This window comes from Bufo gargarizans, chromosome 1, assembly GCF_014858855.1.
Source record: "Bufo gargarizans isolate SCDJY-AF-19 chromosome 1, ASM1485885v1, whole genome shotgun sequence".
Classification (NCBI taxonomy): Eukaryota; Metazoa; Chordata; class Amphibia; order Anura; family Bufonidae; genus Bufo; species Bufo gargarizans.
This window is the reverse complement of record NC_058080.1, coordinates 577,485,003-577,512,546: the sequence shown is the minus strand read 5'-3', so window position 1 is coordinate 577,512,546 and position 27,544 is coordinate 577,485,003. Positions and strand designations below refer to the sequence as shown.

General features: G+C 49.6%; 2 protein-coding genes across 2 annotated transcripts in view; one reads left to right on the top strand and one right to left on the bottom strand.

Moving 5' to 3' along the window:
- Positions 1-8,885: 8,885 nt before the first annotated feature.
- On the bottom strand, positions 8,886-16,187 carry LOC122934912 (ubiquitin-conjugating enzyme E2 G1-like). The gene is made up of 6 exons (XM_044290576.1): positions 16,045-16,187; positions 12,407-12,509; positions 11,669-11,766; positions 11,129-11,307; positions 10,161-10,251; positions 8,886-9,553 (listed from the first exon to the last, which is right to left on the bottom strand). The coding sequence occupies exons 1-5, from the start codon at positions 16,085-16,087 to the stop codon at positions 10,165-10,167; spliced, it is 510 nt and encodes a 169-aa protein (XP_044146511.1). The 5' UTR covers positions 16,088-16,187; the 3' UTR covers positions 8,886-9,553; positions 10,161-10,164.
- Positions 16,188-16,484: 297 nt separating this feature from the next.
- The window catches only part of ANAPC7 (anaphase promoting complex subunit 7), a 78,218-nt gene continuing 67,158 nt past the window's right edge, over positions 16,485-27,544 (top strand). Inside the window, exons 1-2 of the mRNA XM_044275762.1 lie at positions 16,485-16,679; positions 19,062-19,248. Of these exons, the coding sequence (XP_044131697.1) occupies positions 16,579-16,679; positions 19,062-19,248 (288 nt within the window). The 5' untranslated portion in view covers positions 16,485-16,578. The remainder of the gene's footprint in view (positions 16,680-19,061; positions 19,249-27,544) is intronic.

Sequence of the window (27,544 nt, the reverse complement as noted above, 5' to 3'; positions counted from 1 at the left end):
ACCTTTTGAGACGAGGGAACTGGGATTCCCTTACGTCCTCAACAGCAGCACAGATGGGGTTAACTGCCCCTGTGGACTGGTAGGACCGGCGGAATTTTAATGAGCCCAAGAACCAATAAACGATCTTCAGCTCCCTGAAAGGGAGGAGATCACCCCCCAGCCCACCGTGTTTTTTTCTGTCCTCTGGACAGGTGGACTGGCGTGTCGCTCCCTCTTTGGGAGCTGAAGATTGCTTAGGGGTTCTTTTTTCCCTCCTTAAAGCTTAGCTCGCTTTCTATGCATCTCAGTGCCTTTATTTTAGGCCTGATCATGGCGATTTCGGTCTGGGGTACCGTTGGGGAGGGGGGCGTCCCCTCCCCTCTTCTTTCATCATCTGTAGACGGTGCTCCGTTCCTCCGTTACCGCATGTGTGCGGCGCTATGGGCGCCGCCATTTCCCGGAAGTGACGCGCCTTAGGTGCGCTACGTCACTTCCGGTTTTCCGAAGCGATGCGGTGATGTATAAAACTCACCTTTTCTTAAACTGGCTCCCTAGAATGACATCCTGAACTTAGGATTAGTCTGGGGAGACAATTTTTCGTTTAGGTAGAGCCAGTATAGGCTCTGGTTTTTCTGAGTGCTTGCTTTGGCAGCACATATACAAAAAAAAAAAAAAAAAAGGGAGTGGTGCTGATCTCGTTTCAGGAACCCGCCCATTGGGCGGGGTTTCCTCCTTTTAAGCGCCCAGAGCCCATCAGTCAGTGCTCTGGTTGCGTTGCTTTCACAAGTTAGCTCCAGAGCTCTCCTGTGCTTTGTGATATTCCTGCAGTATTGCTTTGCTTGGGTTTTGTACTTCCTCTTCTTTCAGCTCTATTTCTTCGAGTGCTGGTGGGCCCCCTTAAGGTCTGGTTTTCTCCACCTCCTGATGTTGTAGGTGTTATGACCTGTTTTGTTTCTTCCATTACAGACTATGGCTTCCCCTAAGGAGGATCAGCGGAAGGCTGGGGCCAAGAGGAAGCATTTGGCATGTTACGAATGTAACACACCCCTAGTTGACAGCTGTCCTTACTCCAGATGTGAGAGTTGTCGCACAGCATCCACGGAACCCACGATGCAGGAGATGTTCCAATGGACCAAGACATATGTGGATGATTCCATCAAGGGAGTAGTTCAGCTACTTAATGAGAGGCTACCAGGTCCCTCTCAGACTCCCATGGAGGTGGTCGCACCGGTCGAAAGACCTACCCCCTGTTCAGTGGGGTCTTCTTCTTCTGAGGAAGAAGAATCTACTTCTTGCTTTTTTCCTCCAGAAAAGACGCAGAAGTTACTCAAGTCCATCAGGTCGGGGGACCAGGATGTTGACATGGGGGAGTCCTCCGATCCCGCCGGTCGGACACAGCGTGTCTTTAGAGCGGATGAGACCCTCCTCTCTGTGATGCGCACAGAGTGGAAGAAGCCTGAGAAGGGTCCAGTGCTTACCAGAAAATTCAGACTCATGTACCCGATGGCTAAACCCTTGGTGGAATCGTGGGGTTCCGTTCCCAAGGTGGACATGGCTATAGCCAAGTTGTCCCGGCGCACTCTAGTCCCTGCAGACGATGGGTCTAGCCTGCAGGACCCCCTAGACCGGAGGGCAGAGTGCACCCTTAGGAGGGGTTACGCGGCGGCCGCCGCCTCCGCATCTACTTCCATTGCGGCCACTGAGGTAGCCACCTATCTACGCTCTAGGCTTAATCAAATCCAGACGGATGTGGACCAGAGCGTATCAAGAGACGACATCCTGGCAGCCTTCAAGTCAGCCAACCTGGCTATGGACTTTTTAGTTGATTCCTCCCAGATGCAGCTAAAGCTGGCCGCCAAAACTATGGCCCTAGTTTCAGCTGCCCGCAGACCACTCTGGCTGAAACCGTGGATTGCGGATAACGCATCCAAGTTTAACCTTTGTGGGCTCCCCTTCGAACCAGATAGGTTATTCGGGTCCGAATTGGACAAAATAATGGAGGGGCTCTCCGATAAAAAAGGGAAGAGCCTCCCCCAGCAGCCCTTTCGGGGACGCCCCAGACAGGAAAAGAAGGGCGGAGGTCGTTCTGGGCAGCAGTCTAGGCGCAGAGATTGGGGGGGGCCATCTCGTAAATATCCGAGACGCCCCCGCAAACCCACCAGGGAGGCAAAACCCTCCTGACTATGGGCCTCCTCGAGGCTCTTGGATAAGCCCTGCTGCCCCTGCAGTGTCTCCTCTAGATTTTCCCGTACCCCTCCCCCAGATTCCCGTGGGGGGCCGTCTTACCCATTTCAAAGACTCTTGGAGCCGGTTGATTGCAGACCCCTGGGTCCAGGACATAGTTTCCGCCGGGTACCGGGTAGATCTTATCTCTCTCCCCCCAGAGAGATTCATCGCCACACGAAGCTTCGGGTCTGCCAAACAGGTGGTCCTAGAATCTTACATTCAGGACTATATTTCCAAGGGAGCCCTGGAGGAGGTACCGGCAGGGGAGAGGGGCCTAGGGATTTATTCACCAGTGTTCCTGGTTCCCAAGAAGACAGGAGATCTCCGGATGATCATCGATTTGAGATTCCTCAATCGATTTATAAGGAAAACAAGGTTTCGCATGGAAACCATAAGGTCAGTCAGCCATATCCTCAATTCTGGGGACGTCATGGCTACTCTGGACCTCAAGGATGCGTACCTTCACATTCCGATCCATTCCGCTTCCCGGAAACTCCTCAGGATCGCGGTCCAGATCTCAGGGGTTTGCAGGCACTTTCAGTTCGCCGTGCTTCCCTTCGGAATCTCTTCTGCCCCCCTCATCTTCACCAAGGTGGTGGTTTCGGTGGTGGCAGCTTTGAGACTCCAAGGACTGACTATTATTCCTTATCTGGACGATTGGCTTTTCATAGCCTCTTCAGTTCCGATCCTTACCCACCATCTTCAGGTCGCAGTCTCCTTTCTCTTCCGCCTAGGCTGGATTATCAACTGGCAGAAGTCGAATGTGAGCCCATCGACTTCAATCCATTACTTAGGATTCGTGGTCGACTCTGTGGAGATGTCCCTCCGGTTGACTCCAGAAAGGAGAGCGCGGATTCAGGACCTGGCAAAGGTCCTTTATGTCCCTCGTCGAGTCTCTATCCGGACTCTCATGAAGATGCTGGGGCTCATGTCAGCGGCTGCGGATGCGGTCCCTTGGGCGTTATGGCACCTCCGTCCTCTTCAGTCGGAGGTCTTACACCTATGGAACGGCAGCCCTGCGGGGCTAGATTCCCTGTGCTCCCTGTCCGGTCAAACCCGAAATTCCCTCAGATGGTGGTTTCAGCTACCAGCAGGGAAGTCTATGACCCAACCAGCTTGGGTCATATTGACTACAGACGCGTCCCTTGTAGGCTGGGGCGCTCACCTGGACGGATCCCCAATTCAGGGATCTTGGTCTCCTCTGGAGCGGCATCTTTCCTCCAATCTTCGCGAGATGCGAGCTATCCGGCTAGCCCTCCTTCACTTTGCGCCTCAGATCCGGGGCAAAGCAGTGAAAGTCCAGTCAGACAATATGACTGCTGTCCTCTATATAAACAAACAGGGAGGCACAAGATCATTGCCCCTTCTGTCAGAGATCGGGGTAATTCTTCGGTGGGCAGAGCTGAACCTTTCCCATCTATCTGCCGTTCATATTCGAGGCTCCCTCAATATGATAGCGGACCGCTTAAGTCGAGGATTACCGACCATGGAGTGGTCTCTGCATCCGGAGATCTTCAGGCAGCTAGTTCACAGATGGGGTATGCCAGAAGTGGATCTCATGGCAACCAGGTTCAACGCCAAGGTGATGAGGTTCTGTTCCCTCTACAGGGAAGACAACCCCCTGGCGATAGATGCTCTGTCAATACCGTGGAGGTTCAGGCTGGCTTACATCTTCCCTCCCTTTTCCATGATACCGAGGGTATTGATGAAAATCCGTCAGGATCAGGCCTCGGTAATAGCCATCATACCGTTTTGGCCCAGAAGATCCTGGTTTACCCAGCTCATTCAGATGAGTCGGGGACAATACTGGAGACTCCCCCCGGAGCAGACCCTGGTGTCGTGGGACACTCACCTCTGCCCAGATCTGCACAGGTTCAACCTGACAGCCTGGAGGTTGATCAGTCCCTTCCCAACATAGAAGGGCTTTCCGAGTCGGTCCTGAGAACTTTGTCGCATTCCCGAGCAGAGTCTACAAAGAAGGCCTACTCCAGGATCATGAGAATCTTCGAGGCATGGTGTGATTCCAGACAGGTGGCGTCTGCAGATCCGCCCCTTCCTGCGATACTTCAATTTCTTCAGGATGGATTAGATAGAGGCCTATCTCCAGCTACCTTGAAGGTACAGGTTTATGCCATCTCGGCCTGTCTCAACAGGCCACATTCTCGGGACCCACTCATCAAACGCTTCCTGAAGGGAGCTGAAAGACTAAAGCCTACTATACTGAAACCTATCCCCCAGTGGGATCTTTCAGTAGTGCTCAGGGGGCTAGCATCTCCCCCCTTCGAGCCCTTGGAGGAGGTAAATTTTAAATTTCTGACTTTAAAGATGGTCTTTCTTCTGGCTATAGCTTCAGCCAAAAGAGTTTCTGAATTGCAGGTTTTTTCCGCAAATCACCCGTACATTATTTTTCTACAGGATAGAGTACTCCTGAAGTTTTTACCTTACTTCAGGCCTAAGGTGCCTACTTTCCAGAACATCAATCAGGTAATATCTTTACCAGTTTTGTTTACAGCCTCCTCCTCTGATACTCCAGCTAGAGACCCGCTGGATATTTCAAGATGCCTCCAGATCTATGTGGATAGATCTAGTGAGTTCAGGAAAGATGAGAATCTTCTTATCCTGTTTGCCGGTAAGTCTAAAGGCCGTAAAGCGTCTAAAGCCACCATTAGTCGCTGGATCAAGGAGGCCATTTTGGAAGCTTTCGTCTCCCAATCCTTAGATCCTCCCGAGTTTGTGAGGGCCCATTCTACTAGGGCGGTCTCCACCTCGGTTGCGGAGAGAAGACTCCTCCCCTTAGAGTTGATCTGTAAGGCGGCCTCCTGGAGCTCTGAGTCAACCTTCATCTCCCATTATAGGATAGATGCTAGGATGGCAGAGTTTTCGGCTTTTGGGCAGACTGTTCTTAGTTCTGCCAGGCATGAGGACCCTCCCTAGGGGATTCTTCTTGCTATCTCCCCATCTGTGCTGCTGTTGAGGACGTAAGGGAATCGTTAATTTTTAACGATAATTTGTTTTCCCTTAGTCCTAACAGCAGCACACAAATATCCCACCCTAAATACATTATGCTTGTTAAAAACACGGTGGGCTGGGGGGTGATCTCCTCCCTTTCAGGGAGCTGAAGATCGTTTATTGGTTCTTGGGCTCATTAAAATTCCGCCGGTCCTACCAGTCCACAGGGGCAGTTAACCCCATCTGTGCTGCTGTTAGGACTAAGGGAAAACAAATTATCGTTAGAAATTAACGATTACTGCTCCCTTTTTCACCAGGTCCTGGACTCCCTGGAAAACATTCAGGTTGGAGGATCTGGAAGCCATCCTTGTTACAACAAATCTTGGAGGTGGAAGGGAGGTGAACTCGATCTTGTATCCTGACCGAATGATATCCAAGGCCCAAGGATTTTTTTTATGTAAGTGCCCATGGACCTAGGAAATCCTTCAGTCTCCCCCATACAATGGCGTCATTGCTTGTCTTTAGATTTAGTTTGGGGCTTAAGGAAGCCTCTTCCTTTACCCCCCCCCTTGGGATAAGCCCAACGGCCTGACTTGCCTTTCCCTCTACCAGCCTTATTTTGTCCACCATATGACCGAAAGGACTGGTTCCTTCTATAAGATCTTTCTTCAGGGAATCCTTTTTTCCTATCAGCCGCTTTCTCTAGTATTTTGTCTAGAACCGTCCCGAATACATATTCTCCTGAAAAAGGAATAGATACTAGCTTCTGTTTGGATATTCTAGGACTTCATCCATAAAGCCTGGCGAGCCGCATTGGAAAGTCCCGCCTCTTTAGCACCGAATCTAATAGATTCAGCTGAGGCGTCCGCAAGGAATCCTGTAGCTGACTTAAGTAGAGGGATAGACTGTAGGATTTCTTCCCTAGAAGTCTTGTTTCTCAGGTGATTTTCAAGCTCTCCTAGCCATAAACACATAGACCTAGCTACCGACGTGGCTGCAATGTTGGTCTTAATACTATACATCGAGGCCTCCCAAGACTTTCTCAGAAGGGAATCTGCTTTACGTTCCATAGCATCCCTTAATTGAGTGGCATCCTCAAATGGCAGGGCAGTCTTTTTATTTACTTTCGCCACCTGCACGTCAATCTTAGGGTCTCATCGAATAGTTTGGACTGAGAAAGGTCGAACAAGAACCAATTTTTGAATTCCTTGGATATTCCAAGTCTTTTCCCAGGTTCTGATCACTCTTCAAGAATCATATCTTTTATATTTTCGTTTATGGGGAAGACCCTGGATTTCTTCACTCTAAGGCCCCCAAACATTTCATCCTGTATAGATAGAGACCTAGGGGCTTCTCGAGTTTCTCCTGAACCACGGATCTAATACTATCCATAAGGGAGGGATGCTCCTGCCGGATCACATTAGAAATACACTCTTTACATAGCTTCTTTCCATATCCATCAGGCAGTCCTTTAGTGCAAGAAATGCAGCGAGGAGGTTTTTTTTAACCTTTTTCTGAGCCTCTTTAGCCTGAAATTAAGTAGATATGGAATAGAGGCATCAGTAGACACACCAGGCAGAAAACTTCGATTGAAATGACAAGCGGACCCCCAGAGGGATACCTACAGGAGGCAGCATCAAGCTCCATGGAAGTTTGCAGATCGGGACCTGACATGCTCTGGCAGTAGGGGACAGTATACACAGTACCAGTACTTACAGACCTCAGATCAGAGTTCCTTGGCCATCTCGCCTTTTATTCAAACACCTCTGCCCCCTGCGGTTGTGCTTCCGGGTTGCATCACATGACTGGACCCAGAAGTGACGTCCCAGACGCTGCACAGCCCATCCCATCGGGGAGGAGGAAGTTGCGGCCCGGGAGCAGGCTCCAGACCAGCCAGAGCAAGCCCTCCCGATACCCCTCAGTCCAGCATAAGCACGTGGCCGCTGGCGGACCTCTGACTTAAGCTTCAGGTAAACCAGGACACAGTCCTCGGACCCTCCTGGAGAAGAAAATAAAACCGGTTGTAGGGAAAAAAAAAAAAAAATAATTCGATTTCCCATCTTCATCTCCCTGCCAGCCCACAGGGAGACTCTTCTGACCCTGGCCACAGTGGGGACAGGAACACTGAGGTGTGGTGGTGGGAGGGGGCAATTTAATCTCTTCTGTTTCCTGCCCCCACAGAGGTCATGGGTCAATCTGTGTGGCCATCGTGGTGATTATATGGGAAAACTGAAGCTCTCTCCAGGATGGAGGGGTTATAGCTGCCAGTGGAGGAGCTAACAGCTTTTACTAGTGTCAACACCTCCTAGAGGACATAGCTATACCCACGGGACCTGTGTCCCCCAATGAATATGGGCGAGAAATGCCATTTTGTGGCTGTATTTTTATTTAAGGACTTTGTCCAAGTTAGTTAGGCCTATGGCCCCTCTTAGTTGGCTAAATTTAGCTTTTTTAAAGTCTGATATTTTTGTTCCTCCTTGTAGAAACGCTCTTTTGAATGATAATTGGAAGGTTATTACTTTATGGTCACTATTTCCCAGGTGTCCCCCAACCTGCACATCTGTTGTTCTGTCAGGCCTATTAAACAGTTTATTTTTAACTCTCAATGCAGTTTGCTATCAAACATCTAAACCTTTTTTTAAATTATGTCAAAGTATCTGCCATTACTACCTCTGGGGATAGGGTCTTCCAGAGTTTGACTGCTGTAACTGTCAAGAATCCTTTCCTGTATTTATGTTTGAACACCTTTCTTCCACACGTAATTAATGTCCCCTGGTCCTTAGAACAAATAAATCCTGTGCCAGTTCTTTGTACTGAACACACGTATATGTAAATGAGATCAGCTCTAAGGGCCTCTTTTTCAAGCTGAACAAGCCTTATTTTCTTAAGCCTCTCAGTATAAGATCATGCTATGTAAAAGGATTTTGAGATTTTTACCAATTACCTATCCTCATCAGTATCCGCTGCCTTCTCAAACAGCTGATCGGCGTGGGTTGATCATATACAGAGATAACCTATTCAGGAAATCCCCTTTAATAATCTAGTCACTCATCTGTTCTGAAGCTACAACACTAAGTATTCACCTTTCAGTTCTATAGGAGTTAAAAGAACAGCCTAGTAATGTTCATGTTGGGAGTTGTAGTTTCATAGAAGCTGAAATGCTGAAAGTTACAGATCCCTGCCCTAAACAAGGCTCTAGCCAGAGCCCAGGCTCCAGACCCAAGAGAGAGGTTGTCTGCTTTGATTAGGTGGCAAGTTCTGGCCTGACCCTCTTTCCACCTACAATACTGAAGAGGAAAAATTGAGACGAATCAAAGAAAAGGTGGCCTCTGTCAGTTTGACTTCATGGGAGATTTGGCCCCAAAATGTGTTTGGCTTTTGTTTCCCCCTCAATGCTACTCTCCAATTCATTGGCACCGTGATAAGGGTAACATTCTATCCGTGGTTACATGCACAACTGCAGCCATTCACTGGCCTCAGGAGTTTTGTCCCCAAGCAGTATGGCTGCTGTGGTCAGTCACTTGTGACACAGAGGCCAGAAAGTGGCTGTAGCATTGCACATGCCACCACACTTCTAGTTCACAGGGACCAGAGGCAGCAGGCATCCTTGTGATGGAACATAACACTGGTGAATAGGCGAGTGGCTTTATATATGCTAAACGGTACATCTGCTTACCTACAGTAAGCTTCAATGTAAAACTGAAAGACTAAATATAAGAAAAGTTATCAAAACATCTCAAAAATAGTTTAATTCTGTAACCAAATGGTTGTTTCACAAAACAAGAAGAACAAATTACACAAAAAGACATTATACAGCATAAGGTTAATATAAAAGGATTCAAAGTGTCTAGTCTATCAAGAGGTCCAAGGGCGATGCAAGAGTCTTCCGTCTCATTTAAGGGTTCCAACATCCAAAAAAAATTCCATAAATCGCAGCAAAAGCCAAGGCGTATGACCAAGATTGAACTTCTGATGTTAGTAGCCAGGAAGCATGTTGTGAGGAGATTTTCTATGGCCACGAGTGAAAGGCATTTGAAGCCAAAAGGTTTTGGCAAGGTTTCCTGTAAGCAGATGTGAAACACTCATCGTTTCACTCCAAGACACCTTCACAATGCAAAGACTAGTGCTGTAAAGGATGTCACCAGCTTTATTAAACAATAAAGACATATGCAAAAATATAATTTTGAATAAATAAGGAACTCCTGGTCGGATTGAAAACCAATCTGCAGGTTTTGCATTTAAAAAATGTGTAGTCTATCATATATAATTTATAAAATAAACCATAAGTAAACTGCCCAGAGGGTAAAACAGAGGTCAGTGAAGCACCACGCGCTGTGGGCCGAGTCCTGCTTCTGCTTGTGAATGCTATTGCTCTTCAGTTGGCTTTCTTCGTCGTCCACTGCAATTGGAAGGAAGGAGAACTGCATGTGACTTCAAGTGCATGAAAGGGGACACATCAGGTAGCATTCTGTGGAAACAAGCTATATCACAGGCATGGGTATAAAGGGGTTTACCAATATCTGATCGGTGGTGGGGTCCAACTCCTGGCACCTTCACTGTATAAAAGGAGTCTTTGCATATTAAACCATGTATAGTGCCTGGTAGACAGACTGCTGCGCAGTACAGCATCCAGTTCCTGCATAGGAGAGAAGAAACTAGATGCTCTACTGCACGTGCTCTGAAATGGTGGTGCACTATGGAAAACCAAAGGAGAAGCATTGCTTCCTGTCCACAGCATGGAACACCAAGTGCACCAAAGCCTGCCTGAGATGCACTAAACAGCACAGTAGCATATTTATATAAAGAGCTTTTTTTCACCAGAATATGTGACGGGCACCTGGAACAGAGCCTCCTCCAGTGCAGATGTGAACTTGCCCTCACATGGCATTTCTACAGCATAGTTGTAGTACCAAGCATGGAACCAAAGTGCTCACCCCCTTTAAAACAGCTGAAGTGAAACATGCCAGCTTCAATTACTAAAATTACAACACTAGAAGAAAACATACTTGTTCATTCAAATGCCATTTCTTGACTTTTCCTAACACAGCGAGCAACTTTTCTTTTGAATTCACCATTTGGATCTTCCCTCCATTCTTTCTGTTAATGAACAAATGTTAAAAGTCATTTTAACTTTCAAGAACAGGTACATGCCAATATATACCAGAGACCTACACCTTTGGCCCATTACATCAAACACATAATGAGAACTAAAACTACACTACAGCACACCACCACAGGGCATCTTAAAGGGGTTGTCTGGGCTTTTACCATTGATGACCTATCCTCAGGATAGTTATCAGCTTGGCAGTGGGCTGACACCTGGCACCCCCGCCGATTAGCTGTATGAGGAAACGCCTGTGCCATCTCTCCCTTGTCCACTACTGCAGTCTATGGAAGAGACGGGAGATTGCATGTGTTGGACCACTGCCAATTTAACTATCCTGCAGATAGGTCATCAATAGTTAAAGACTGGAGAACCCCTTTAATGTCCAGTTTACAGTGCTAGTTATAGAGAATGATATAGATCTTGGGCAGGTGAGAACTGGCAGTGACAAGTGTGCCACCACCTGCCAGCCACTGGAAAGCAAAATGAAGGAAGTTTTGCTTCTTAATTGATAGAAGGTTTTAAGATTAATCACTATTAGTCAAGCTATCAGCCGGCAGCCATCTCAAGTCTACTGCCATATTAAACATAACCACTTCAAACCTTTATGAGCTCCTGAACCCCGACATCACAATATAGCAGACAGCACAGAACTGGTCACTATTGTGTAGTATTGAGGTTTTCCAGAGGGGAATACAATCAATATATGGCATCCAGCTGAGCAGGCTGCAATTTCCCTTCATCTTACTACTAAATTTTTAATCCAGTTGTTGGATTGCGAGGGAGGGATGACTGATCCCACATCTAACTGGAGAGAGTATGACAAGACACTATGGAGGACTGCAGACCAGGGTTAGGAGTGGTACTCACTGCAGCGTCTACATTGGCTGGAGAGTCACTGTTTGGGTCAGCAAGCATAGAAATAACACTGATCATTATGGTCTCCACGGTGTGAATGGGTAACCAGCGTTCCTCAGGCTTCTCATAGCCAAATTTATCTTCACCGGGCTCGTGTAGAATGGATATACAAACATCACCGTTCTTTGCAACTGTAGATAAAGAGGATAGAGAAGGTGCTGAAACGCGGTAAAATACAAGTCTACTGCTAGTATACTGTTTGGGCTTCAGCACTTTTCTGGAGTGGCCAAAAAAAAAAGAAAGAAAAGTGGGCTTTGTGCAGCCCACCAGATATTCACCACAACGTACACCAGAAACATAATCTTCTGGTGCACAGACTGCCAGAGACCTGACTAATTTATTAAGAGACTTTTGAAAAAAATATAAAAAATAGTTTGTGGTAAAAAAGGTTTCCTAGAGTCAAATGCATCTGTGCAAGGCCCCTAAATCTAACCTTGAGTGGCTGATCATAAGGAGCAGATTAAACCGCACTGACAATACAGATTCACCTACCATTAGGATGCCAGATTTCAGTAATAAACTTCATTTTGGGAGGCCTCAGAGGATAGTCAACTGGGAAGGTAAGGTGCACTTTAAAGAATCCACCCTCACTTAAAAGAAAAATACATGGAAAGGTTAAAAGAAACACATGTGGGCATATCAAACACATCATGATATATCAAAGCTAGAGGGGCTGCCTCACCATAGGGAACCCATTCACTGTAAAAAGCCTGACACCCCAACACAGCTGATGCTCCAGTATAACTGGTTTGCAGCTCTTTGCTGTGGCTCCCCTCTGATGTCTACATGCACCAAAAAGGTCTATGGGTAGGAGTGGTCCTCAGACATCCTTTTATGCAGTACATCTATATAACATTTTCAAGGTCCCAAATATTAATCTTCAACTCTTCTAAATAAAGGGGCTGTCCAGCAAATAAAAATAAAACTCGCGCACTGAATTCCTGCTGCTCTCAGCTTCTTGGTCCCTCTTGACAGAGGCGGTCACTGCTGTGGTCTGGGCAGACATTTTCGGAACATAAAAGTGGGACCAGAGAGCAGCAAGGAACCCGGGCAGTGGTGGAATGAGTGGCAGGGAACTGGGAGGCTAAGTGTATTAAAAGTATGGCTATGCAATTCAGACATTGAGATGTGTCTATGCAATATATTTTTAAAATTTTTTAAAACTACATCTTTTTTTATTTTTTAACATACAGACTTGTGTAAGCAAGTCACATAGAACCAGGCACTTACAATAAAGTATCCTGTGGTCCAATAAGTAGCACCTCCCATTTGTAGATATCATTGTCGTCTATGAGTCCAGCAGAAAATCCCTCAACAGGGTTCTTGTTCAGTTCTGAAAAGTTATCCGTAAGAGTTATGTTAGCTTAAAGGGGTTGTCCCACAAAAATATTCTACAGTTTAAGCCAGCACCTGGATCTGAATCCTTTTGTAATTGCATTTAAATTAAAAATGTAGCATAGCCACTGAGATAGTCAATAAAATGTATCTGTATAGTGCCACCCGATGTTTGTTTTATTTCTATTTTTTGTCCTGCTCACCGACAAGGCCGCACATGCTCAGTTTCACCCTTCAACTGCTTCCAGAGCTGTGATAGGTAGAGCTGAGACATTCCTCCTTGAGCTGTGATAGGTAGAGCTGAGACACGCCTCCTGAGCTGTGATAGGTAGAGCGTAGACACGCCCCTTTAGCTGCAGCAGAAAAGACGCTCCCCTTGAGCCACAGCTTGATATAAATTTGGGGGGGGGGGGGGGGGGGGATCTCTGGATCCATGTGAGGTACAGGGCCGGTTCTAGCTTTGTTAGAAAGAGGTTGTCATGTTCTATATGACATAGGACATGAAACATCTTACAAATGTAAAAAAGAGTAAATCAAAAACACTTGAAGGGTGAAGGGTTTTCTGAGGTTCACTGGAGACCAGGAATAACATGACTAACATTTTAAAGGGACACTGACAGGCCCAATATATATATAGCCTGTCAGTGTCCCTTTAAAATGTTAGTCATGTTATTCCTGGTCTCCAGTGAACCTCAGAAAACCCTTCACACTTTTTTTTTTTACAAGTGTTTTTGATTTACTCTTTTTTACATTTGTAAGATGTTTCATGTCCTATAAAAAAATATATACAAATATGGAGGGCATACTGCATTTAAAGATGGAAAAAAAAAAAAAAAGTCCTCTGCTGCACAACGGGTCCATTTTGCAGCCCATAGACTTCTGTTATGACTGAATGAATAATGGAATGTCTCTAAAGGCATTGCGTTATGCATTCCATCATAGAATTGCGTTATGGTCCGTAATAACGGAATCTTTAACGCAATTTACCTTTTACCAGTAAACGAGTTGCGAATGAATGTCATAACCGGAAATTCGCTCATCTCTACTGGTCTCCAGACGGCCTGGAATCCCTGTGTTAGTTCCTGCAGCTGCCTGACTTGTGTTCTGGGAGTCAGACCCCCACTAACCCGCAGGGGCAGGCAGGCCATAGAGCATACAGGGAAATCTCTTGGTGGGCCGATACCCTGGGGGCCATCCAACCCCTCCTCTTGGCCGCCAGCCAAGTACATAAAGATCTGATGCTCAGCATTAATTAAAGGGGTTTTGCCATCTCTGACAATGGGAGCGTATCGCTAGGATATGCCACCTATTGTCTGATAGGTGCGGGTCCAACCTCTGGGACCCACACCTACAATGAGAACGGAGCCGGGAAATGAATGGAGGGTGCACTGCGCATGCGCAGCCACTCCACATTCATTTCTATCGGGCCACACTGTGCTGCACTGTGGTATGTGGTACTGCTGGGGCAGTATGTTGTGCTGCACTGTGGTATGTGGTACTGCTGGGGCACACGGGTGAGTGCCGCTGTTTTCATTTACCTCCGATTACGCTCACACTGAACTTTACCTGCGCAGCTGAGCACCACCGATCGTGTGCTGTCCTCTCCAGCCGTCAGGAACATATGATCCTTGTGCATGCAGCCGGGACAGTGGTGCCGCCCCCTACCTCACTCGTTACACTGCTGGGGCAGTATGTTGTGCTGCACTGTGGTATGTGGTACTGCTGGGGCAGTATGTTGTGCTGCACTGTGGTATGTGGTACTGCTGGGGCAGTATGTTGTGCTGCACTGTGGTATGTGGTACTGCTGGGGCAGTATGTTGTGCTGCACTGTGGTATGTGGTACTGCTGGGGCAGTATGTTGTGCTGCACTGTGGTATGTGGTACTGCTGGGGCAGTATGTTGTGCTGCACTGTGGTATGTGGTACTGCTGGGGCAGTATGTTGTGCTGCACTGTGGTATGTGGTACTGCTGGGGCAGTATGTTGTGCTGCACTGTGGTATGTGGTACTGCTGGGGCAGTATGTTGTGCTGCACTGTGGTATGTGGTACTGCTGGGGCAGTATGTTGTGCTGCACTGTGGTATGTGGTACTGCTGGGGCAGTATGTTGTGCTGCACTGTGGTATGTGGTACTGCTGGGGCAGTATGTTGTGCTGCACTGTGGTATGTGGTACTGCTGGGGCAGTATGTTGTGCTGCACTGTGGTATGTGGTACTGCTGGGGCAGTATGTTGTGCTGCACTGTGGTATGTGGTACTGCTGGGGCAGTATATTGTGCTGCACTGTGGTATGTGGTACTGCTGGGGCAGTATATTGTGCTGCACTGTGGTATGTGGTACTGCTGGGGCAGTATATTGTGCTGCACTGTGGTATGTGGTACTGCTGGGGCAGTATGTTGTGCTGCACTAAAGTATTGCTGGCCCCACCTCTAGAAAAACCCCTTTAGCAACAGCGTTGGGGAAGATGCGGTAAGGGCTCATTCACATGACCGTAGCATAGGCCGTCTGTGCCTGTATTGTGGATTACAAACAGAGGGTCCGCAATATACGGCACCGGCCGTGTGAATCCCATATCACGGATATGGACCCACCAACTTGAACGGGCCCGCCATCCGCAAGATTTGGCACAGAGACACAGATTGTGGACCCATTCAAGTCAACGGTCTGCACCACAAAACAAGCGATTCACACGGCCGGTGCTCACGCACTGTGGACTGCGGTCCGCAACACAGGCACAGGCGGTCTACGGTCGTGTAAATGGGCCCCAATACAAATGCTTGCTCTGCACATCTCATGGCCCAGTTCACACTTCAGTGATATTCATCAGTTATTGAGAGCCAAACCAAGGTGCGAGTAAAAAAATAATAAACATAGAACAGGGGGAAACCCTTCCCTTTCACCTGATCTCTGCACTGGCTCCACATCTGGTTTTGGCTCACAATCTGACAGAAATCACCAAGGTGTGAACTAGGCCTATATCTGAAGCCACCAGCACATTTCTGCTGGAGTTTCCATCTTCTTATTAGGTGGCAGTAATAGGAGTACTGGCAAACCCATTATAAGCCGTGGGGCCCATCAGGTGGTGTTGGTGCCAGTCATAGAACAGACAGAAGAGCCCAACTAGCTAGCGCTAATATTATATATATATTATATATATATATATATATATATATATATATATATATATATATATATATATATATATATATATATATATATATATATATATTTTTTTTTTACACACACAGGCCAGGGTCATTACCACACAGCTCTAGTCAGGCTAGTCAGGACACTGGCTGCTATACCCAGGACCAGCGCCTCTCTGAGGTGGCGCTATAACCACGCTGAGGGGACGGCAGCGGCCAGGCCTCCTATCCTTCCACAGCAATGTGCTTGTCCTGAGGGGCTGGTAGCCTCGTGGCCGGCCGGAAGCTACAGAACCCCGAAGTTTCCACACGACCAACACTCTCCAAACAATAGTGAAGCAGAGAGACAAAGACAAGCCATTAGCTAGCAGCGAGCGCCCGGCGGACATTACCTGCGAGCTGCTTCCTGAGCAGAAGGACAGACTGTTCTGACATCTTGAAACCACACAGCACCGCTCCCTGCTCTCCTCCGCCAACCTGTCACCACAATTCCCCCTTCTCACCCCTTGCCTTGCACCACTTCCGCCCTTATAGAGTTCAGTCCTCTCTCCGGAACGCATAAGCCCCGCCTCTGCCTTGGAACGCACGACTGAAGCCAGACTCGCCATTTTGGAGAAAGTAGCTGACCATGGTGCCTGTGCGGTTTACAGAGAGAAGTCATGCTTGCAGATAACAACCAGTAACGTTTCGTAGTGCGCAGTGCAGAGTTATAAACAGGGCAGGATACACGTGTGAATACGTGCAGTGTACCCATGGTTACCGCCCGAGTTGAAAGCCAGCAGGCGCAGCTTGGACGCCTATTTTTTTTTTATTTTTTTTCCTCAAGTTAAGTCGTCGGCGAGCGCCATCATTTAACGCGAGCAGCGCATCTGGGTGGAGCTGTCGTAGTGTACAGAGCACTGAAGGCTGCTGGAGCTGTGGCCGGAATGAGTGTGATAGATCATGTACGAGACATGGCTGCGGCCGGGCTGCACTCTAACGTGCGCCTACTGAGCAGTCTCCTGCTGACCATGAGCAACAACAACCCGTGAGTGACACTGATCCGCGTATTACATCCGTATACACCTGGTGACACATGTATAGTGGGGAGGGGGTTCTCACTAACAGTATGCAACTGTGCCGTATCCCATAGCAACCAAGCAGGACACAGCATAGCAATGGTACGGTATGGTATCCGTCTGAGAAATTAATTTAAAGGGGATTTCCAGGCCTCCTATATTGATGACCTATCTTCAGGATAGGACATCAGTACAGGGATGGAGTCCGCCAATCGCCTTTTTAAAGAGGACACATTGCTCGCTCTGACATCCTCGCAACATACCAAGCATAGAGCTGTACATTGTATAGCGGCTATCAACACCTTCAGAGGCGTTTTTTTTTAATTTATTATTATTGCATTTTACCCATTTTTGGCAAAAAATATTTCCAATTTGCCTTTTTTTTTTTTTTTATAATATTGAGGCGTTCTGTCACAAAGGCTTAACTGTTTTTCCAGCTGTGTGACTGATCGTTTCGTCTTCACTTTGTGCCGGTCATCTAATAACCATTATCTCTAAATTACTAATAGCTCAAAAACACTTATTTAAAGGGAACCTGTCACCGGGATATTGTGTATAGAGCTGAGGACATGGGTTGCTAGAAGGCCGCTAGCACATCCGCAATACCCAGTCCCCATAGCTCTGTGTGCTTTTATTGAGTAAAAAAAAATATTTGATACATATGCAAATTAACCTGAGATGAGTCCTGTACATGAGATGAGTCCGGGACAGGACTCCTCTCAGGTTAATTTGCATATGTATCAAATCAGTTTTTTTTTACACAATTAAGGCACACAGAGCTATGGGGACTGAGTATTGCGGATGTGCTAGCGGACATCTAGCAGCCCATGTCCTCAGCTCTATACACAAAATCCAGGTGACAGGTTCCCTTTAAGCCACGTTCTTATCAGTAAGAGAAGGCTTGAGCTGTAATGAGTGTTTGTTTATGTCAGAGATCAGAGATAAAGAGTCCGTCAGCTCCCTAGATGACGGGAAAGACAGGAAATCCACAGGCTGCCTCTACGGCACCTCAGCTCTGTACAGAAAACAGGGTTCCATATTTTATATAAAGACCAATTGAAAAAAATGATTTTTAGCTTAAAATAAATTTTAAAAAAATGCCCCCAAAGGTCTACATAGCCTTTAAAGTGGCCCAATATTGTGGGTGGCTGCAAACTGACATAAGCTGGGATAACACAAGTAGGAAGAGATGACAGGAGCAGCAATACTATAGTGCAGCACAAAATACCGCCTCAGCAAAACCAGATACCACAGTGCAGCATTAAATACCGCCCTATCATCATAGTGAAGACAGTAAGGCTACTTTCACACTAGCGTTCGATCGGATCCGTTCTGAACGGATCCGATCATAATAATGCAGACGGAGGCTCCGTTCAGAACGGATCCGTCTGCATTATTTTAGCATATAACAGCTAAGTGTGAAAATAGCCTCGTACGGATCCGTCCAGACTTTCAATGTAAAGTCAATAGGGGACGGATCCTCCTGAAGATTGAGCCATATTGTGGCATCTTCAAACGGATCCGTCCCCATTGACTTACATTGTAAGTCTGGACGGATCCGCACGGCCAGGCGGACACCCGAACGCTGCAAGCAGCGTTTAGCTGTCCGCCTGTCCGTGCGGAGGCGAGCGGAGCGGAGGCTGAACGCCGCCAGACTGATGCAGTCTGAGCGGATCCGCTCCATTCAGACTGCATCAGGGCTGGACGGCTGCGTTCGGGTCCGCTCGTGAGCTCCTTCAAACGGAGCTCACGAGCGGACCGACGAACGCTAGTGTGAAAGTAGCCTAATACAGTTGAATTCAGGAGGGCCCCTGTGGCAGATGCATATGTATCTGATGCTCCTACATTAATGCTGAGAGCATCAGGCCATTATGTACCTAGTCAGGGGCCGTGAGGAGAGCTCAGGTGGACCCTTGTAGGGTCTCTGGCCTGCCCACTCCTGGCCCTGTGGTTGATTATTGCAGCCAAGGCCTACTCACTTGAGTGAGACTCCGCTGCGCCTAGCCCACGTGACCGAAGAACGTGACATCACTGTCCTAGGAAGAGACTGCAACCCTCACCAGAGCGCCGTGGTCTCTTCTCATGGCTGATCGGTGCCTGTAGTTGGACACCACCGATCAGATATTGAGGACCTGTCCTAAAGATCCCAGAAAACCGCTTTAATGTATACCTAAATGTGGGACAAAAAAACATGATGTGAACATCTGTTCTCAGGGATTGTCCCATTAGGACAACCTTTCCCCCATCCACAGGTTTTGGAAACTAAATTTGCTATCCTTTAGGATGTGGGGGAAAGCAGGAGATTTCTGTAATGTTATTTTTCAGATGTGGATTTTCTTGCTTTCATCTAGGGAAATGTTTTCGCCATCCCAAAAGTACCAGCTGTTAGTATACCACGCAGACTCGCTCTTTCACGACAAGGAGTACAGAAACGCCGTCAGCAAGTACACCATGGCTCTACAGCAGAAGAAAGCATTAACCAAGACCTCTAAAGTCAGGCCTTCAACGGGGAATGCTGCTACAACGCCCCAAAATCAGGTACCACAGCGAGAGTTTAATAATCTGTCCACAGCCACCTTTTTATCGGATATTGTCATACCTTGTGCTATGTACCACCCCCCCCCCCCCCCCTTATAATCCACGATGCTCTTATCTTCTATGACTACGATCACTAAAGATGTCGACGTGAGTGCAGATCCAGACTGATCTCCCACGAGCAGCGAATTTATTTGTGACTGAATCTTTCATCTTAAAGGGAGTCTGTCACCAAAATTGGACGTTACGCACTGCTTACATGTGGCTCTAGCACAACTACCCATGATTCCAATGGTACCTTTTGTTCTTTTATTGTGACTTTCAGCAGCTGAAAAAACGCTGTTTAATCCATATGCAAATGGGGCTCGCAAGTGCCCAGGGGCGGGGTTCATGGTGTAGGTGCCCAAGCCGCTCTGCCTTCTTTTCACATTACTCCTCCTTAGCCTCTTGCTTGTCCCACCCCGTAAGTCTGTTGCGTCATCCCCAGTACCTTCCGGGATCCCGCGCATGCGCAGTTCACATATAAGCAGTGTGTTAAGTCCAATTATGGTGACAGATTTCCTTTTAATAACTGGATTGTCAAAATTTTCTTTTCTATACTTTACCTTTAACCCTTTCCCGCATTGTCACATACATGTACGTTGCTGCCTCCTCATGTAGATGTATGGCGCTCTGACTGGGCAGCACAGGAGCTTTGCGCGCCTGATCAGCGGCAGGGGCCCGTCTGTTACTGACAGCCATGCCCCTGCTGTATTCGCCTGCATCGCTGAAAACTCTGCCGGTGGGTTAACCCAAGGTCAATGCTGACCACAGCATCTAAGGAGTTTGCAGATGGCGGGAGCACCCACTCTCACCCATCGGCTTCCCGCAACAATTCAGTCGGAGGCCTATGAGGCCCAGCCCCTAGGCTGGATCTCTCAGGGAACTGTGAGTGTAAAACGGCATGCATTGTTCAGCTTTTGACAGTCTCATTCCTTTTCCAATGCAGAAGACCGTTAGTGGGATAAAAATGAAAAGTGAAAGTGTTGTCAAAAAATTGAAAAGCTTCAAGCTAAAAAAAAAGCACCCCTTTCCTCTCATTAAGCCATTTACAATGGAAAGAAAAAAATAGAAATTAGGTATCGCTGCATCCGTAACCACTGGCTCTATGAAGAAAAAAAAATGGTTGGGTGAACGCTGTAAAATAATAAATAAAAACTGTGCCATAACGGCCATCTTTTGGTCACCTCTAGTGAACTTGTGTTTTCTGCGTCCAAAGTTCGGGTAATCGAAGAATCCTGTTATGGATTCCAAATTCCATTATGGTCCGTGGTAGCGGATTCCATAACTGGATTCTTCGATAACCTGAGCCCGAACTTTGGACGCAGAACTTAAAACACAAGTTCGCTCAACACTAGTCAGCTCGCCTCACAAAATGTTTCGTATATCCCAAAACTTTACCAGTGAAAATGTCACCTCATCTCGCAAAAAACAAGCCCCCACACAACACAGTCCCCAGAATGATTAAAAAATAAAATAGTTCTCAGAAAATGGTGACACAAAAATGTTTTTTCCATTACGCCCCATGACAGAACCTGTGAGAGATCCTCCCCCTTCCGGACAGGAAACGGGAACTTCCCAGATCTTTAAATTGTCCCACTGCCTTCCACCACTCAGTTCTTTCCTGTTTCCTGTCCAAGACAGGAGGAGTTCTTCTCAGGTCTGTTTTTTGGCGCTGCAGGACCTCTAGGGTTAAAAGGCTGAAACCTATTGGAGGTACCTGTCGGCGTAAGTCTCCTCTAGGAGCCGCTGAGAAGCCCGGCGGTTTCCTTCTTCAGCGCCATGGGGGAATGCCTGGGGCTGGTTGTCCCTTGCCAGGCTGGCGAAGTTCGGCGTGAGGGGGGAGGAGTATCTTCTCCTCTCATTTGGCGGCAGGCAGAGTCTGGACGCGTGCGTCGCGCTGGAAGTGACCTGTGTGTTTCACCGGCCGGAAGGGGAGGAGCCTAAACATGGCAGGCGTGCGCTGCTCATTTGAAAAATGAAACGCCAGACAGCATGGAGGGAGCAGCGGCAAGATTTTTGGCCGGATGGCCAGATCTTCCCTCCATTGCCCCCTTGAAGCAGCATCATGCAGGAAGAAGGGGAAGTTCAACTGTGCGCAGACTGGCAGGAGCTGCATTCTGAATCCAGCATGGTATTCCTGGGGGTAAGAGGGGTTAACCCCCACCATCTCCCTTTGGGGAGTTTATTGTTATGGAGACTGATTGGGGATATTTATTAAATGCAGTTTAAAGAAGCCCCAAGGAAAGCTACCCACAAAACAAGAGCTAAAGAGTGTGGAATTTGCAAGTGAAAATTGAGCCCGTCCTACCCTAAGACATGTTGCCAACCTTGTCTGGATGAGTTAGTAGCAGAGGAGTCGCCATCTTTATTGCAAAACATCCAAGAGTTAGTTAAAAAGGAAGTTTGTTCTTCTGTGGAACATCTTAAAAAAAATCCCTGCCTAGCTCATCCAGACATAAGAAGGCTGACAATAGTGGAGGATACTTTGGATTCTGAGTCTGAGGAGGAGGGCGCCATTGCAAGTTCAGATTCCTCCTCTGAAGATTTGACAGGGAAGCCGTTATTCAGAGTGGAGGGTACGGATCTACTATTGAAAGTGGTTAGATCCACGAAGGAGCTGGATGGGGAAAAGGAGTCCTGGTCTAGGCCAGAACTCATGTTTGAAAGCCTGAAGCCAAAAAAGTCTAGGGTGTTCCCCATTCAGCATTGTGTCAAAGACCTGATTAAGCGTGAATGGGGAAAAGCCCGACAAAATATTCTTTCTCGCCCAATTCCTTGGGGGACACAGGAACTCTTGGGTATAGCTTATCTCCATAGGAGGCGTGACACTAAGTAAAAGACTGTTAAGCCCCTCCTCCAGCAGCTATACCCTCAGCCTGGAGAGAGAGACTTCCAGTTTTTTGCTTAGTGTCAAGGAGGCAAGACACTCTCTGCACTGCAGAGTTGTCTTTGTGAAGATTTTAATTTTTTGTTTTTTTCACTTAATTTTTTCCCACAGGGACAACAGAGTCGCAGCAGACTTCTCTGTTTTCCCGGGGTTGAGCTGCGCCAGGGCCGGTTATCCGCCCTGCTGCCTCCCCCACAGAAGAAAAGGAGGACCAGGGCAGCTCATGCTCCCCTGCATCCCGCCAGCACTGGGTCGCCCACCTGCAAGCCCCTCTCCAGCTGCTGCCACTTCTGTGTCAGTGGCTGAAGGGGCGTCCCAGCTGGATGGCATAGAGGGTGAAGTCGGCGAATGGTGAGGTGGCTGTACAGCCGTGCGCTCCCCTCCCCCCTCTCCTCCCCTCCTCCCCTCTCTTCTTTTCCCCGTTCTCGCTCCTGTCCCGTTAGCTGGCTCCTACCGTTGCGGGCCTCCGTTGCTCGATTCAGCTGGCCTATCTATCTATCGGCACTCTCTGGGCAGGCTGAGCGGCGTAATGAGGGAGGGTTACTGCTGTGGCGACGCGGATCCTCTCCGTCGGCTCCTGCCTTCAGAGACCCGTTGCGGGTCCGGAGGGGGACATCTCTGTAGGGGAGTGTCTGGATCAGCACGGGCGGCATTTTGTTCGCGCGCGCGCGAAATGTCTCGGCGGGGGGCGGAGTTTTCAGGCGCTTTGGGCTCTGGGTTCAATTAAGGGGCGGACGTCCTTTCTCCCGCTCCTCACCGGCCCCGCCCCCTCTCGTGCCTGCTTGTGTGCAGGACGGATCTTGCTGCTGTCTTCTGCTGTGCCGCGGTCGTCTGCTTGGAGCTAGTCGATTCACTGTGACCTGGTAGGACTGTTGAACCTCTCCATCTCTGCACCCCTCTGGCCTGGAATATATTTTCCAACCAACATGTCTGACCCCTTAGTGCCTGTGGGACCTTGGTATCATACCTGCACCGCATGTAAGGCGCCGTTCCCTCAAGGGCAGTCAGACCCACATTGCTCGGCTTGCAAAGACCCATTGCAGGGCCCGCCATCTGTTGTGTCACCCCCTGGCCTCTTGGATCCCCCTGATTGGGCTAGATCCCTGTCCCAGGCTGTGGTTAGTCTCACTAGCGTTGTGGGCCGACTTGCAGATGCGTTGCCGTTACCGCAGCCGGATGATTCCCCTGCTGGCCCCTCCGGGTCCGCTGTTGTGGTCGACCCGGCTGAGTCCCTCTCTGCAGGCGATTCCTCTAGAGCCCGTCAACCCCAGAAGCGGCCGAGGGTGGACCACCGGTCATCCTCAGATGCTTCGGTATCCCCCCCAAGGGTGCGTTCTCTGTCGGGTCCTTCCTCCCAACAGGATGGGCTCTCTGAAGGGGAACTAGTCGATTCCGATTGGGATATGGACTCGGCACTGCCCTCAAAGCTGGCCTCTGCCGTGGGCCACCTTATTAGCAATATCCGTGATACTTTTAAGATTCACGATGATCCCCCTGATCCTGAAAGGACCAGTGTTTCCTTTTTTCGCCAAAAACAGGCGTCTGCAGTTTTTCCCCTCCATGCTGACTTTTCGTCAGTGGTTTCTAAGGCCTGGGCCCGTCCTGACGCACGGTTTACCCCGCCAAAAAAGTTGGATGTCTGTTATCCGTTCCCGGCGGATTGCATTTCTAACTGGGCGTCACCCCCTAAGGTCGACCCCCCGGTGGCCCGTCTATCCAAGAGCACGGCTATTCCCGTTGCGGATGGTTCTTCCTTACAATCTACTGAGGATCGCCGCATAGAGACCCTTACAAAGGGTATCTTTGCGGCCTCCGGTTCCGCTCTTAGGCCGATTTTTGCCTCCGCTTGGGCTGGAAAAGCGGTTTCAGAATGGGCGTCTCAGCTGGATCTGGAGCTTGAGTCCGACGTCCCTATTCAAGACCTCCGTGCTCTGGCTCAACTTATCGTTCAGGCCGGTAAGTTTGTCTGTGAAGCATCCCTGGATGCCGGGGCTCTCGTTGCCCGTTCGTCTGCCCTGGCCGTTTCGGCTAGAAGGGAGCTTTGGTTAAAGGTTTGGTCGGCGGACGCCGCGTCAAAGCGGTCTCTTACTAGCCTTCCCTTTACTGGTTCTCGTTTGTTCGGGACTCGCTTGGATGAAATCATCTCTGAAGCCACAGGGGGGAAGAGTACTCATCTTCCCCAATCTAAGGCTAGAGGCGCCACTCGTGGTCGTCCCATCTTCCCCCGCTTCAGGTCTTCTCGTAGGGCTTCCGGTCCTCGCACCGCTTCAGGTCCATCCGCTAATCCGGTCCAGGACAGGCGTAAAAAACCCTTTTTTCGGACCCAGCCCTCCTGGCGCAAGTCACAACCTGCTCGCGCTCCTGCGACCAAGCAGGCCCCCGCCTGAAGGTGCGCCCCCACCCACCCGGGTGGGGGGACGTCTCCTCCTGTTCAGGGACTTCTGGCAGGCGCACGTCTCCGACGCCTGGACCCTCGAGGTTGTGTCTTCCGGGTACAAGCTCGAGTTTGCGTCCCTTCCCCCAGTTCGGTTCTTTCGTTCCCGGGTTCCCCTGGATCCCCGAGGGGCGGCCGATTTCTTTGCGGCCGTTCACACCCTTCTGGACAAGGGAGTCATCGCCCCGGTTCCTATGGGGGACAGGTTCAAGGGGTTCTATTCGAACCTTTTTGTGGTCCCCAAGAAAGAAGGTTCGGTACGTCCCATTCTGGATCTGAAGAGGCTGAACCGCTTCCTTCGTCTTCGGCGGTTCCGGATGGAGTCTCTCAGGTCGGTGGTGGCTTCTCTGGAACAGGGGGAGTTCCTGGCCTCCATCGATATCCAGGACGCCTATCTTCATATTCCAATCGCGCGTTGTCATCAATGCTTTCTGCGCTTTGCAGTGGGGTCCGACCACTACCAGTTCGTGGCTCTTCCCTTCGGGCTGGCGACGGCCCCTCGTGTGTTCACGAAGGTCCTTGCCCCCGTCCTCGCCTTACTTCGTTCCAGGGGAGTTTTTCTACTTCCGTATCTGGACGATCTCCTAATCAAGGCGCCTTCTCTGTCACAGACTTCCGCCAGTGTGGATCTCTCGCTGCAAACCTTGCGCCGCTTCGGTTGGATTATCAATCTGCCCAAATCCTCTCTTGTTCCTTCCCGGCAATTGGTCTTTCTGGGGATGCTGCTGGATACGGAGTCAGCGGTGGTTCGGCTTCCGTTGGAAAAGCGCCAGCTCCTTCACCGGTCGGTTCAGAGCCTTCTGTCCCACCGCCGCCCTTCCTTCCGGTTCAGCATGCGGGTCCTGGGACAGATGGTGTCCTGCTTCGAGGCGATTCCTTACGCACAGTTCCACTCCCGCATCTTTCAGACGGCCATTCTGTCCGCTTGGGACAAGTCCCAGGAGAGTCTGGATCGGCATTTTCCCCTTTCCCCCCAGGTTCGTTCCTCTCTCCTCTGGTGGCTGCGGACCCCTCTTCAGGGGAAGTCTTTCCTGCCAATGACTTGGCTGGTGATTACCACCGATGCCAGTCTGCGGGGTTGGGGGGGAGTGTTTCCTCCTCGGTCCGTCCAGGGCACTTGGTCTCCGTCGGAGTCCAGACTGCCGATCAATGTTCTGGAGCTGAGGGCCATCCTCTTCTCGCTCCGACACTGGACTTCGTTGCTTCAGGGTCGCCCTGTTCGGGTCCAATCGGACAATGCCACGGCTGTGGCGTACATAAATCACCAGGGGGGCACTCGCAGCGCGGCGGCGATGAGGGAAGTGTCTCTGATCCTTCGCTGGGCGGAGGTTCATGTTCCGGCCCTTTCGGCCATTTACATTCCGGGAGTGGACAATTGGGCGGCGGATTTCCTCAGTCGGACGATGATCGACCCGGGGGAGTGGTCTCTGCACCCCGACGTCTTCGAGTCTCTTTGTCTCCGTTGGGGTCGTCCGGACGTGGATCTCATGGCCTCCAGATTCAACTACAAACTTCCCATCTACGTGGCCAGGGCCAAAGATCCGGACGCTTACGGCGCGGACGCGCTCGTCCTCCCCTGGACGGAGTTTTCGCTCCTCTACGTGTTTCCGCCCCTGCCTCTTCTTCCGCGTGTCCTTCGGAAGATTGCAGCGGAGGGCACGACAGCAATCCTAATCGCCCCGGACTGGCCGCGTCGTCCGTGGTACGCCGACCTTATGTTGCTTCTGGCAGACGCTCCCTTGCCTCTGCCTCTCAGAGAAGACCTCCTCTCTCAGGGGCCGATCTTCCACCAGCATTTAGGGTCGCTACGTTTGACGGCGTGGCTATTGAAACCGCGGTCCTGACGCGGCGGGGGTTTTCGGCTGACGTGGTCCGTACCATGATTCGTGCACGAAAACCGGCCTCGGCCAGGATTTATTATCGTACCTGGCGGGCCTATTTGGCTTTCTGTGAGACCTTGGGGACTCCCCCTCTGAGGTTTTCCCTTCCTACGGTTTTATCCTTTTTGCAATCTGGTCTGGTTCTGGGCTTGGGTCTCAGTACCCTGAAGGGTCAGATTTCGGCTCTTTCGGTCCTTTTTCAGCGTCCTCTGGCTCCGCTCGGTCCGGTTAAGACCTTTCTTCAGGGGGTTGCTCACTGTGCTCCCCCCTATCGTCCTCCTGTTCCTGCTTGGGATCTTAACGTTGTGTTGGCGGCTCTCCAGTCTTCCCCTTTCGAGCCTCTGCGCAAGGTTTCCCCTCGCTTGTTGTCTTGCAAAGTTTTCTTTCTCGTCGCCATCACGTCTCTTCGGCGTGTGTCTGAGTTGGCGGCTCTTTCTTGCGTGGAGCCCTTCTTGGTTTTTCACCAGGACAAGGTGGTTCTCCGCCCTGTTCCGGAATTTCTTCCGAAGGTGGTGTCCGCCTTTCACCTGAATGAGGATATTGTCCTTCCTTCTCTGTGTCCGTCCCCGTCGCATCCCCGGGAGCGGGAGCTTCACCGTCTGGATGTTGTTCGGGCTCTCAGGATCTACCTGGATGTGACCAGACCCTTTCGACGCTCGGATTCTCTGTTTGTGATTCCGGAGGGTCCGCGCAGGGGGCTGGCGGCGTCTAAGGTGGTTGTTGCCCGCTTCCTCAAGATGGCTATCGTTGAGGCTTACCGTGCTCGGGGCAGGGATCCGCCCTTTGGTGTTACCGCTCATTCTACCAGAGCGGTCGGGGCTTCCTGGGCTCAGCGTAATCGTGCCTCGGCTGAACAACTGTGCAAGGCGGCCACCTGGTCTTCTTTGCACACGTTCACCAAGTTTTACAGGGTGAACACTTATGCCTCGGCGGATGCTGCTTTGGGCCGCTTGGTCTTGCAGGCGGCGGTGCCTTAATGTTTACGGTGCCTGGTTCGCTTTTGATTGTGGTCCCTCCCTGTTTGTGGACTGCTTTTGAACGTCCCAAGAGTTCCTG